Here is a 13,891-nt window from a genome sequence, read left to right on the forward strand (position 1 = left end):
CATAGTGCAGTGGTGGTAAAATCAGCACAACCAACATTTTTGTTTTGTTTTATGTTTTAACAACTTGTTAGTCTGTTACATCTCAAAGATAAAAAGAGTACTTTTTAAACATTAAGATTTAGATGTATCATGTATTTTAACGGTTAGGATCAAACTTTATTGATCCACCCTGGCAGTATATAAAAATGTTTATAAACTCCACCTTTAACATCCAATAATATAATATATATTATTATGAAGTGGGCCATTGTGCATAGTGATTACTCGTACTTTTTTACTTTGAGTATATTTTGATGCTTATACATTATTACTTTTGGTTATGTAACATTTTAAAGGCAGGACAATAATGTGTATCACCTCTGATTGAAAGTTATTGCTGATAAATGTGCGGCTTATTTTATACTTACATATTTATTGGAGTCAAACTACAATATTTGCCTCTGAAATGTGGTGGATTAGAAGTTTAAAACAAGGCAAGGCAAGGCAAGGCAAGTTTATTTATATAGCACCTTTCAACACAAGGCAATTCAAAGTGCTTTACAAAAAATGAAAGACATTAAGAGAATGGCATTTAAAATCAGTCATTAAAAAGAAAAGATAACAACATAAAATGGAAATAATCAAGTAACTTGTACTCGAGTACTTCAACCAGGCATCATTCCAGATAAATCATTTCACTAACGGTTATCTGTCAGTGTATTAAAACGTTTCTTGTAATACAAATGTGTTATGTCGTCGGTAGATTAAAGGTGCAGGCTGACGTACGTTATTCAGGAGGACCGTCAGTCCTCAGTGTTCAGGCCTCGCCCTGCTTATCCGTGTGTCTGCTGAAAGGTGACTGAGAGATCACTTTAAAAAAACAACAGCAAGGTGAGGATTTTCTACTGACATGAGAATGTGTTTCTGCCAAGTGTAAGCTGAGATAACAGTTTTAACCCAACGGAACCAGCAGGGACTTTTTCACAGGAAGTTGGATGTTGTAATTACAGATTGTTTCCAGCAGCTTAATGTTCCAATAGATTTAATGGAGGCCTGTGACAGCGGTGCTCTTTAGTGTCCACAGTGAAACAGGTTTATTAATCAGTTACCGGTCAGGCGTGATATGCAGAGGGGAAACTCTCTGAAGTAAACTATTACATGTTGTAGTTAATCTCAGTGGTCTACCCTTTATGATGCAATGCTAGATCAGATAGTTGGATTAGTTGAAGAAGCACATTCTAAATATTCAAGCAAATAGTAATTAAAAGTGATACTAAGTACAACAGCAGTTGCATCAAAAATGTCTTAAAATAAAAAGAATACTCCTTATGCAGAATAGTCCCCTTCAGGATAATATATATTGAAATTGCATTAATATATATAAATAATTGTAATGTTGTAGCTGGTAAATGTGCAGCTTACAAATGTACTAAAGCAAAAAAAACATTTGCTTCTGATATGTAGATTTGAGGTATAACATACCATCAAATGATCAACTTCAGTAAAGTACATCAAAATAGTTCTTAAATATTTGCTTGATTTAATGTAATATGTTACTTTTAACCTTTGCTGGATAATTAGCCTTTCTGTGTTGAAAAGTATGAGTATCAAAATATACATAAAATACCAAAAGTAAAATACAAATTGTGCAAAATGGCCCATTTCAATATATAATGTATATTATATTTTATATTATTAAAGTTGTACTTAATTGCCACACTTAGGTGCTTTTCAAGCCTGGATAAATATTTGTGATACAGGTTTAACACAAAAATAAAAAATCCTAGCTTAATTAACACCATTTTGGACATTTGGCCTAAGTACTGCAGTTCCCTCAACCTGTGGCCCCAAGTTTCACTGAGGGGAAATTGTCGCTGGTATATGCCACTTCTGTCACTGCTGAGTGAATATTTTACAAGATAACTAAACATAGCAGTTGGAACACATTTTATAAAGTTCAAGGTGTGTATGTCTAAACACCTGCATTCAAGTAAAGAGACAACGAAGGCTGCAATTAAAAACTGCATGAAGTTTCAAGACGGAAAAAAATGTATTCAAGGAATGCCGCTTCATTGGTTTTACAATGAAATGTGGAATCACGGGTTTGACTTGAAAAAGGCGGAAGAACCCCGACCCACCAGTCGTCACACCCTTGTTGATGAATAGATTGCACGGAAGAGTAGGGGGTAGCCTGTCAGCCACATTCTTCCCTTTCAACTCGCCTTACTGGCCCTTCCCACTTTGCTGCGTTAGGCCCCTATATAACCAAGGAGACCAAGGTGATGCTTTCAACTGCAGACGATCTCTAGTAATCCTTCCAGATCCAGATCCAGAGCCAGATCCAGACCTCCCACCATGTCTTACAGCAACAAATCCTACATCCAATCTTCAAGGACCTTGAGTGTCTACGGTGGAGCAGGAGGCCGCGGCACCCGCGTCTCCTCTGCCTGCCAGAGCTATGCCCCTACCTCCGGGGGCTTCAACCTGACTGATGGCCTGGACCTCCACGTCGGCGCCAACGAGAAGGCCACCATGCAGAACCTGAACGACCGTCTGTCCAGCTACCTGGAAAAGGTGCGCAAACTGGAGAAGGAGAACGAGCAACTGGAGAAGCAGATCAGAGAGTTCTGCGAGAACAAAGTTCACATCTCCCACGACTACACCAGCTACTTCGCCATCATCGAAGACCTGAAGGACAAGGTGAGAGGAAGGTGTGTGGGTGTTTTCTGTTATCTTCTCATGTCTCAGTGTGAGAGATCGGTTGGTACTACATGTGGGGTTAGGATAGTAGAGTTATGGAACCAGGAAACCCATCAATGACATTCCAAGTATGCTACCTTATCAGGAAGTTACACATTACACAATCAGAAAGCAGCACGTTGGTTATTTTCATACCTAGTTCATTCCTACACATTCGTCACATCCTGCAGACAGGTTTCAGTGTTACAGTGACAATTACAAAGAGATGCAGTGTGAAAGATGAGCAGAAAGTTGATATGAGCCAGGATTTACTTCATGTACAAGTTAATATTTAGGTTGTTTGTCCCATTTACTGTTATATTCCATCTCTTACATTTTTGAAGGAAACCTTTCCCAAAAAACGGAAGCTTAGTATCAACCAATGGATAAATGAGTCAATCAGGTATTATGGGTACCCATGTTGGAATTAGTAAATCCTTTATTGGTGAATGTATGGATCCCATGCCGCACTGTTTTAAAACTGTTTAAAACACGTGATTGATTGTACTTCTTCTGACGGGATTCCCTGTTTTTCTCCTCCTCAGATTCGTTTTGCTTCCAGGCTGAACGCCAAGACAGTCTTGGACATTGACAACGCAAAACTGGCTGCTGATGATTTCAAAATGAAGTGAGTGCCCCCTCCTTGGATAAGTGAAAGTTCAAATGCACTCATGTATCTAGACCACCTATTGAAACCTGTCTGTCCTGCCCCCCCCCCCCAAAGGTATGAGAACGAGCTGTCCATGAGGCTGGCTGTGGAGGCGGACATCGCTGGGCTGAAGAGGGTTCTGGATGAGATGAACATGGCCAGAATGGACCTGGAGAGTCAGTACGAGGCCCTGAAGGACGAGCTCATCATGCTCAAGAGGAATCACGAAGAGGTGAGAGTGTATAGGAACTAGCTTTACATTTCCTCCAATCCAAGGTTTGTTAATGGCAGTTTCTCATCTGTCGACACCCCTCATACTGGACATTCCTGCACACAGGCCAACACCCTTTTTGTGTGTGCACAAAACCTGAAGCTGAAAATCATCATCATTCATCTTTTCACAGCCATTCACTATAAAACAAACTTGCCATCTATTGTAGCCTAATGTGCTCAGAGTTTGCACACATGAGCTCTACCTTAGATTCCATGTTAGGTTCATGTTTTTATAAACAGGTGTGTCGCCTTCTCCTTTTCCCCAGCGCTGCCCCTCTCCCCCTCTGAACACTTCCTTGTATTACTCCTTCCATTAGCTCAGGGGTGTCAAACTCAAGGCCCGCAGGCCAAATCAGGCCAGCCACCTCATTTTATGTGGCCTGCAAGAGATTGCAAAGAATATAATATTAAACGGTTACATGCCGCTTTTCAGAAGCACGTTGCCCATAAACTACATATCCCACAATGCATCTCATTTTATGACATTCACACTGAAGAGACTTGCAAATATTTGCCCTACACTTCTGCTTTCAGACATAGTTAAACATGAAGTTATTACCCTATCCGATAATAATACAATGCAGAGGCAATCATGTAATATAATACATTATTTTATATATATTATATATTTATATATGTATATATATATATATATATATACACCAGCCCTTTGAGTGCAACCATAATTCTAATGTGGCCCGCAATGAAATTTAGTTTGACACCCCTGCATTAGCTATTGTTCGGGTCACACACACAAACACATACACATACACACGCACGCACGCACGCACGCACACACACACACACACACACACACACACACACACACATAATCAATAGCGTGTAAATGCTATACAGAAGAAAACAATTGGATGCTCTTTGAATCAATTCATTCAAGTGTTTACACCAGCTCACTCAGGCTTTGTTTTTTGTCGCCTACAGGAGCTGATGCTGCTGAGGAGTCAGATGGGCGGCCAGGTCAACGTGGCCGTGGACGCCTCTCCTTCTCAAGACTTGAACCTGGTCATGTCAGGAATCAGGGAACACTACGAGACCGTGATTGGCAAGAACCGCAAGGAACTTGAGGCATGGTACCAGAGCAAGGTGAGAACTGTTCAGAATAAAGCCACTTTGAAGGCAGCCTTTGAAGAGTTAGCTTATTTAGCTCGAAAGTATGTCAATGATCTACTTTAATTGATGGGTAAAACAATAAATGTTTCTTTGATATGCCCAGATCGCAGTGGTGGAGCAGGACGTGATCACACACACAGAGATTCTGACGACAACCCGCACAGAGATTAAGGACCTGAAGAGCTGCTTGCAGAGGCTTCAGATTGAACTGCAGTCCCATTTGAGCATGGTATGTTAACATATATTAACATTTGAGATTGTGATCCACTGGATACAACATGATGCATGTTAACACTAAACATATTCTAGAGTTATAGGATGAGACTGATAGCACTCTCATATACTATATGTCTGTTAAATATATAGTTACAGCCAGTATTCAATGTTTTATAACAGCCTGACCCAAAGATGGTGCTGATTCAGACCAATTAGAATGAATAGATAAAATATGCATAATAGAAAGAGTCTTAATTGACTTTCAAGGCCAAGGTGTCCTTTCAACAGCTTTATAGATGTCTCTTTTACAATGATGGTTCATGGGGAAAATACGTTTTGGGAAAGGGGGGATTTTCTGCTGTAATACAGCATGTGGCCATTGGCAAAATTGGAAGCAAGGCAAAGTGACACTGTATTTAAGCCTAATTGTACATCCATGCAGCCAAAAGCAGGTTAGCTTGATAGCTAAGTAGTTAGCATAAAGACAGTAACTACCATGAGTCCACAAATGATACACTTACATGATAAGCATGATTCCGGATTACTAACCTCAAAACGTCTTCCTCCGACCAAAACAGAAAACCTCTCTGGAATGCACCCTAGCAGAGACCCAGGAACGCTACTCCGCACAGCTTTCAGGCCTCCAGAACAGGGTCACAGGTCTGGAGGCTCAGCTGTCCCAACTCTACGCCAACATCGCCAACAACAAGCAGGAGTACGACATGCTGCTGGACCTCAAGACCCGGCTGGAGCTGGAAATCGCAGAGTACAGGAGGCTGCTGGATGGGGAGGATGAAAGGTGAGGCCCGATAAAGAGGGAGAAACACTGAGGGGAAATGTAGAGAAAAAATATCAAACATTTCATGACAATAGACAGTGGATATGTTCTAGACTAATGTGTTCTTCTCTCTTTTTCTCTCCATAACCAGTTCAAGACAAGGTAAGCCATTTTTCACATGCATATAATTCATATTTGTTCATTACAGTGCCATTCAAGTTGGAACTGTATTTATGAAATGTGATGTGATTTGCTCATGATTTTCGTATCTTCTTTTTTCCTCAGTGATCACAAAGGTCATCACAGTGGTGCAGACAGTTGTGGATGGAAAGGTGATCGAAAGCACCAAGACCGTTGATGTGGACGTGGATGAGATTGAGTGATAAATCAGAAGCATTGGCATAAATAAAGATCATGCAGTTGAATTAAATACTCTTTGGTGTTTTTACATTTTAAAATGAACAGAAAACTTCCCATGGCTATTATACTGAATGTTTTTGTACAGCAGGGACAGATACAGTTGCTAATAGTTTGGACTTCCTTCCTTCATGTGCTCTCAAACCTGCATTAATCAATGCTTTTTAATTAACAGTGGATAAAATATATGTTGTCAGAAATGGATCGCTCATTACAAACCCACACAGAGTTATTGCAAAATTCTGCGTCTTTAAAGGGATACAAATGTTTGCCTTATTTAGCTCGTTGTTTAGCTTAAGCTTGTTTTGGGCCACATTTACCTTCACCGCCTTAAACAAGCTTTTTTTAAACCTGCAAATTTAGCCACTAGCTTATTTGAGAACAGCAAACCCAAAACATTTGTTCAAGGTTGCAAGGGACCAAACCAGAGCTAAAAGGCCAATAGTAATTATCTTTCAATAATGATGTACCTTTGTGGCTTCTATAGGGTTATATCGTTTGTGTATCTGTTTCTGTTTGGTTGCTAATTTTCAAGTATTAATAAACGTATAAAAACTGCAGTATTTTCACCAAAATAGCTTCAAAATCACAAACTGCCTCAGTAACATTCTTAAAGAAAAATCAATTTAGACAAATTATTTCATGTTCTTATTCAGTTTTAAAGTTCTGCATACATAAAAGTGTATTACACCTACAGTACCTTGGTAAGAGAAAAAAACGATTCAATGCATTTACTCTGAAAGCACATTCTCTGCTTTACATTCAGTTTAAAACCTTCAGGCAAAACTGACTGGTCTTTACATTGCTGCCCTATTTTGTGTTTTTCATTATACTCGCAGTGCATAGTTGATGTTATCAGTTCCTTTTCAAGTTATGATTTGTGTGTACAGTAAAGATGCAAAAATACACTTTTAAGGTATTTTAAAGAATTTTTTTTTTCTTCTACCTATTTGTGTCAGTGGCCGACTGTGGTAGTGCAACCAAAATAATCCCTTGACACAAATAGCATTTCCCCAAAGTACCACCATTTAAAAAGAACCTCTGTGGAATTATTGATGCTAACCAAAGTGCAAATAAAAGACGAGTTATTATTCTTTTACTAAGAATTTAATTAATCAGCCTGTCCTACAAAAAACGACCAAATAGTTTGATTGTTCAGCAGCTTATTACGACCCATAGTCACGTGTTAAAGTGTAGCACCTCTAGTGGTCGTGTAAGAAACAAACATGCTCCCGTTGATTGCAAACGCTCCGGAGGGTCGTATATTCACAAATAACCCTCTCTGGAAAATCCTAAATTGTGGAATAGTTTGGCCATTAAAATGCTTTTTGATTAGATTTCTAGCGAGAAGTGTATATTGTACTTTTAGAATCTACGTCCAGTGGATGTGTAGGATCTATAGTTTGATAGATATTACGAAGATTATTTGAGGTCTCGCCAGGAGAATGTGTATATACTACGTCTTTCCCCTATTAATTTCAATTGACGGCAGTGTCCATGTAAAGTTGGCGTCAACCCTCACGGGGTGAAAACAGTATTTCCGGTCTCAAAGTTTTCATAATAAAACCGGAAGTATTCCCCTCACTGTCAAATGATTACACAGTGATATCTGCATTACTCATCCACTAAAAAACATCAGTTTATCTTTGTTAATTACACAATATTGATTGGTTTAAATTGTGTACAATGCTTTTGTGTTTTTAACCTTCGATTCGGAGAAACAAATAGTTTTTTCGGAGTTTAGACACTACAGAGTTTCCGAAGACACTACACTACCCATAATCCTCAGCTATCGTTTGGGACTACAACATCCGCTTTGCTTTACAAACCCCGTGATTAGTCCTCAAGCTCTGTGATTGGATGTTGGAGTGGCAGTGCGACAAGGTTACGCCGAGCTCTTTGAAATGGAATGAAACCACGACAGACTATCCAAAACTGGACTAGAAACGGGTCCATTCAGAACTACACATGCTGGCTATTGTGTTTCGCAACATGTTCTATGGCACGTCTCTACTGGGAATTGTAGTTTTAAAAGACGTTTTTGTATTTCCCATAATTAGAAGTTGCCAGTATTAAACTGTGTACATCCCTGGAGGTTTAGAGCAGTGCTTCTCAAAGTGTGGTCCGCGGACCACTGGTGGTCCGTGAGCGCCCCCTAGTGGTCCGTGAGTATATTGGTAAAATTTCACATTTGAAATAAATAAATACATTTAAAGGGGACCTATCATGCAAAATGCACTTTTGTACGTCTTTTATACATGAATATGTGTCCCCGGTGTTCCAGGGAACTCACCAAGTGTCAGAAAACACAACCCTCTCTATTTTCCTCCATACCCAAATCTCTAAAAAAGGGGCTGCAATGGATCTGATCAAAACTGATCCAGATTTGAACACTGTCCTGACGTCAGGACATTGCCGTTCGAAAGCGCTGGAGATGCTGTAGTACATATGCCAGGCCTGTAGATGGTGCTGTTCTCACAGAATCTGCCCTTGCAAAAACAGAGCTAAAAAATGTCAAATTGAGCAAAATGAGGCATGGCTAAAATGCATGATCTGTTTGTTTTTTTTTTTTTTTTAAAGTATAAATATGCCTTATATAGGTATGGTCCTACAATATATTATTCAAATATAGCATGATAGGTCCACTTTAAGTTTTCCGCACTCTCGCGGGAATATCTCTGCAATGGATCGAGCTTAAGTTTCGATGTGCAACACCTTCGTCACACATGTTGCCACCTGTTTGTACCATTTTCAGGCGATTTGTAATCTGTTCTAGAAAAACAATGTTTTTTTGGATATTTGTGGAGTTAGGTGGTCCGCGAGTGTTTTTTTATTGGTCAAGTGGTCCTTGGTATGAAAAGGTTTGAGAAAAACTGGTTTAGAGGATACGAAACACATTGGTGTTATCAAATTTAAAACATATGAAAATCGCTTGTGTCCATAATGGGCAGCATTAATATGAATCAAATATAACATATTCAACAAAAAAATTCAACAACGTGCTTTAACCACTAGGGTCAAAAAACGGTCAGAAACTTACAGTTTCAGTGTCTTCAAGCTTATGCATTGTACCATGAACCTGTATAGACCTGTAACAGTCAACTGCATGAGGAGTTGGAAAGGTAGTTTCTGAAGATGTTACAAATAAGACACAGCATACAATGCAATAATAACTTTGTATTATTAGTGTAGGACACTTATGTATGTATAACATCTGAAGATGTGTAGTTTTATTCATGTTTTCACATAATTTTACGGGATATTGCTATAATAATTAATGTATTTGCTATATTTGTTGAGGGATAAAAATATGTATTGCTATACGTTTTACATGAAATTGATACTGTTGGACTCAGTACTACTTGGTACGGTGGCCCGGAAGTGCAAGACACCACAGCATTTCACAAAACACCACAGCATTTCAGAAAACACAACAGCATTTCAGAAAACACAACAGCATTTCAGAAAACACCACAGCATTTCAGAAAACACAACAGCATTTCAGAAAACACCACAGCATTTCAGAAAACACAACAGCATTTCAGAAAACACCACAGCATTTCACAAAACGCCGCAGCATTTCAGAAAACACAACAGCATTTCACAAAACACAACAGCATTTCACAAAACGCCACAGCATTTCAGAAAACACCACAGCATTTCACAAAACACCACAGCATTTCACAAAACGCCGCAGCATTTCAGAAAACACAACAGCATTTCACAAAACACTACAGCATTTCAGAAAACACAACAGCATTTCAGAAAACGCCGCAGCATTTCACAAAACACAACAGCATTTCAGAAAACGCCGCAGCATTTCACAAAAGGACGCAGCATTTCAGAAAACAAAACAGCATTTCAGAAAACACCACAGCATTTCACAAAACACAACAGCATTTCAGAAAACGCCGCAGCATTTCACAAAAGGACGCAGCATTTCAGAAAACAAAACAGCATTTCAGAAAACACAACAGCATTTCACAAAACACAACAGCATTTCAGAAAACACCACAGCATTTCACATTGGACGGAAAGGGTATTCCTTTAGGGAGAACACTTCTTGTTTGTGATTGGACAGAGCCAGCCAGAGAAGCACTGCTGTGATTGGTTGTTTTTGCTGCCAGTCAAGAAATGGCGCTTCGTGATTGGTCAGCACCCGACAGCGCAACATGTCCCAACACATCAACCGTTAGCTGTTAGCACACACTCAGAGCTCACAGCTCCTCATATCTGTTCAGAAACTGGACAAAAGTTAAACAAGTACAAACCACAGACTGTCTATGTCATGGCGAATACAGTCGCTGCTTTATTTATGTCTGTATGACGTTGTTGTGAGTGTGGACGGAGCAGCTACAGGTTAGTTTAGCCTGATGGATCCGATTCCATTCAGAAAACACGCATTTTAAAAGCTTTTTGCCTGCCGTCTTGTCTGCAGACTTGTCAAAGCATTAATTCATGGTTTTTACTAACCGGTATCAGTATGTAGTTACTTCGGCATCACTTTGAAACGTGTATTACAATTAAATCACGGTCAATATGTTCATTTTGTTGTAGTTGGTATCTCCCATAGGATTTACATGGAGATACGCCCCGCCCCCTCTCCAGCGCGTCTTGTTTGAATGACAGGAGCAAACACAGCTGACAGCCGCAGTGAAACTCGAGCGATTAGAGCGATGCGAATATTGGGTAGTCTACCATAGTATTTACATGGAGATAAGCCCCTTAAAAACCATGAATTAATAAAGCATTAATTCATGTTTTTTTCGCATCGCTCTAATCGCTCGAGTTTCACTGCAGCTGTCAGTGTTTACTCCTGTCATTCAAACAAGACGTGCTGGAGAGGGGGCGGATCGATCAGGCTAAACCAACCTGTAGCTGCTCCGTCCACACTCACAACAGCGTCATACAGACATAAATAAAGCAGCGACTGTATTCGCCATGACATAGACAGTCTGTGGTTTGTACTTGTTTAACTTTTGTCCAGTTTCTGAACAGATATGAGGAGCTGTCAGCTCTGAGTGTGTGCTAACAGCTAACGGTTGATGTGTTGGGACATGTTGCGCTGTCGGGTGCTGACCAATCACGAAGCGTCATTTCTTGACTGGCAGCAAAAACAACCAATCACAGCAGTGCTTCTCTGGCTGGCTCTGTCCAATCACAAACAAGAAGTGTTCTCCCTAAAGGAATACCCTTTCCGTCCAATGTGAAATGCTGTGGTGTTTTCTGAAATGCTGTTGTGTTTTCTGAAATGCTGCGGCGTTTTGTGAAATGCTGTTGTGTTTTCTGAAATGCTGCGGCGTTTTCTGAAATGCTGCGGCGTTTTGTGAAATGCTGTTGCGTTTTGTGAAATGCTGTTGCGTTTTGTGAAATGCTGTTGCGTTTTGTGAAATGCTGTGGCGTTTTGTGAAATGCTGCGGCGTTTTGTGAAATGCTGCGGCGTTTTCTGAAATGCTGCGGCGTTTTGTGAAATGCTGTGGCGTTTTCTGAAATGCTGTTGTGTTTTGTGAAATGCTGTTGTGTTTTCTGAAATGCTGTGGCGTTTTCTGAAATGCTGCGGCGTTTTCTGAAATGCTGTTGCATTTTGTGAAATGCTGTTGCGTTTTGTGAAATGCTGTGGCGTTTTCTGAAATGCTGTGGCGTTTTCTGAAATGCTGTGGCGTTTTCTGAAATGCTGTGGCGTTTTCTGAAATGCTGTTGTGTTTTCTGAAATGCTGTGGTGTTTTGTGAAATGCTGTTGTGTTTTGTGAAATGCTGTTGTGTTTTGTGAAATGCTGTGGTGTTTTCTGAAATGCTGTGGTGTCTTGCACTTCCGGGCCACCGTATCTTCTTGCCCCTGTTGAACATGACAGAGACTATTTGAGATTTTTTTTTATTTACTTTTTTGTACTTTGTTATTATAAGTAAAACAAATATATATATATATATATATATTATTATTATTGTTGTATGTTTTGTTTCTGACATGTTCAATAAATTGACAAAAAAAATAAATAACATGAACAAATAAATGTCCTTTCTCTCCGATTTTAATTACACAATCAAATAATCACTTTTTTCTTTTCTTTCTGTTACGTTCCCTCCTGAACTAGGGGTACAAAGGGGAGTAACAAAATATGAAATAACTGGGAGAGAGAAAGAAAAGAGGAAACTGATTGCTGAAGCCACAAGGTGATGTTTAATAATCAAAAAGTAAAGAGGGCTCACCAGCCAATTTGCAAAGTAAACTTAAAGGGGACCTATCATGCAAAATGCACTTTTGTACGTATTTTATACATGAATATGTGTCCCCGGTGTTCCAGGGAACTCACCAAGTGTCAGAAAACACAACCCTTTCTATTTTCCTCCATACCCAAATCTCTAAAAAAGGGGCTGCAACGGATCTGATAAAAACTGATCCAGATTTGAACACTGTCCTGACGTCAGGACGGTGGCGCTGCGGCTATTGGGCCAACTCTCCACCTATCAGGGGAATGTGGGGTTGGGCCACGGCCGGCCATTGCCGCTCGAAAGCGCTGGAGACGCTGTAGTACATATGCCAGGCCTGTAAGTGGCGCTGTAGTCTGCCACAAAAGCAGCGAAGAAGACTTCCCGCGCATGGTTACCATGGTTACCCTTCTGTTTATTCTCCGCTGTGGCTCTTTTTCTCCCTCCCCAAGGCAAGCGTTTGCTCCCGCTGCTTTAATTCAATGCAATCCCTCCCCGTCGAGGCAAGCACTGTAATTCTCTCCGGTTAGTCCACCAGCAGATGACAAACACCCACCTCTCCGCCTCTTCCAAGGAACGAGGGGACCGTGCGGCAGAGTTTCAGTTAGGTTTTCTTTCGCCGGTCAAGATGTCCGTTAAAGTTTAAATCTTCCAGACAAAAATAAGATAATTGCCGGTCAAAGGTCTTCTTTGTTATTTATTGAGCTTTAAAACAAATGAATAACGACTCTATATAATAAAACACGGAGGACGGAGATCTATTTTTCTCCCCCTCTTCTGACTTGATCAGAGCGTGCTCCCCTCTCCTGCAGGGGGGCGTGGTCAGCTGCAGCTCACAGAATCAGCCCCCGTGCAAAAACAGGGCTGGAGAACAGCAAATAGAGTGAAATGAGGCATGGCTAAAATGCATGATCGGTTTGATATTTTGAAAACAGAAAGGTATAAATATACCTTATATAGGTATGGCCCTACAATATATCATTTAAATATAGCATGATACTGTAGGTCCACTTTAAGGTAAACTAAGAACAACTTTCTCCTAAAAGAAAGTGACTAAAGTAAAACAATACACAAAGAAACACTGGAGCACATGTCCTAACAATTAACAAAACACAGGTTAACTAGCAGGCCTCACACAGAGACAGAGACACCACACCACACCACACCACGCTACACACATGCTGCACACATGCTGCACACATGCTGCACACATGCTGCACACATGCTGCACACATGCAGCCCAGAGGAGAAGGAGAGAGTGACTGCAGCCTTTCTCCGGCCCTTTATGGAGGCCCTGATTGTGGATTGGGAGCACCTGAGGGAGAGGCTGCACCTGGAGGGAGACAATCAGGGGGAGAGGGAGAGAGACACTGGGTGTTTCTCAATCGCGAGTAAAGCTGCTTCAGAGCCACTATTTCAAGCATACTACGTCATCGAGTGCCGCCGAAGTACTGTTCCAATCTCCAGCATACTTGGAAATCTACCGAGCCCGGCGTACTCCG

General features: G+C 40.5%; 1 protein-coding gene across 1 annotated transcript; it reads left to right on the forward strand.

Moving 5' to 3' along the window:
• The first annotated feature begins 2,249 nt into the window (after positions 1-2,249).
• Positions 2,250-6,195, forward strand: krt98 (keratin 98). The gene is made up of 8 exons (XM_034120775.1): positions 2,250-2,679; positions 3,264-3,346; positions 3,443-3,599; positions 4,583-4,744; positions 4,875-5,000; positions 5,566-5,786; positions 5,917-5,927; positions 6,051-6,195. The coding sequence occupies exons 1-8, from the start codon at positions 2,335-2,337 to the stop codon at positions 6,146-6,148; spliced, it is 1,203 nt and encodes a 400-aa protein (XP_033976666.1). The 5' UTR covers positions 2,250-2,334; the 3' UTR covers positions 6,149-6,195.
• Positions 6,196-13,891: the final 7,696 nt, after the last annotated feature.

This window comes from Trematomus bernacchii, unplaced genomic scaffold (genome assembly GCF_902827165.1).
Source record: "Trematomus bernacchii unplaced genomic scaffold, fTreBer1.1, whole genome shotgun sequence".
Lineage (NCBI taxonomy): Eukaryota > Metazoa > Chordata > Actinopteri > Perciformes > Nototheniidae > Trematomus > Trematomus bernacchii.

Coding starts and splice junctions, on each gene's coding strand:
- krt98 (XM_034120775.1), top strand. CDS start 2,335: ATGTCTTACAGCAACAAATCCTACATCCAATCTTCAAGGACCTTGAGT. Junction 2,680..3,263: donor TCGAAGACCTGAAGGACAAG/GTGAGAGGAAGG, acceptor TCTCCTCCTCAG/ATTCGTTTTGCTTCCAGGCT. Junction 3,347..3,442: donor GCTGATGATTTCAAAATGAA/GTGAGTGCCCCC, acceptor CCCCCCCCAAAG/GTATGAGAACGAGCTGTCCA.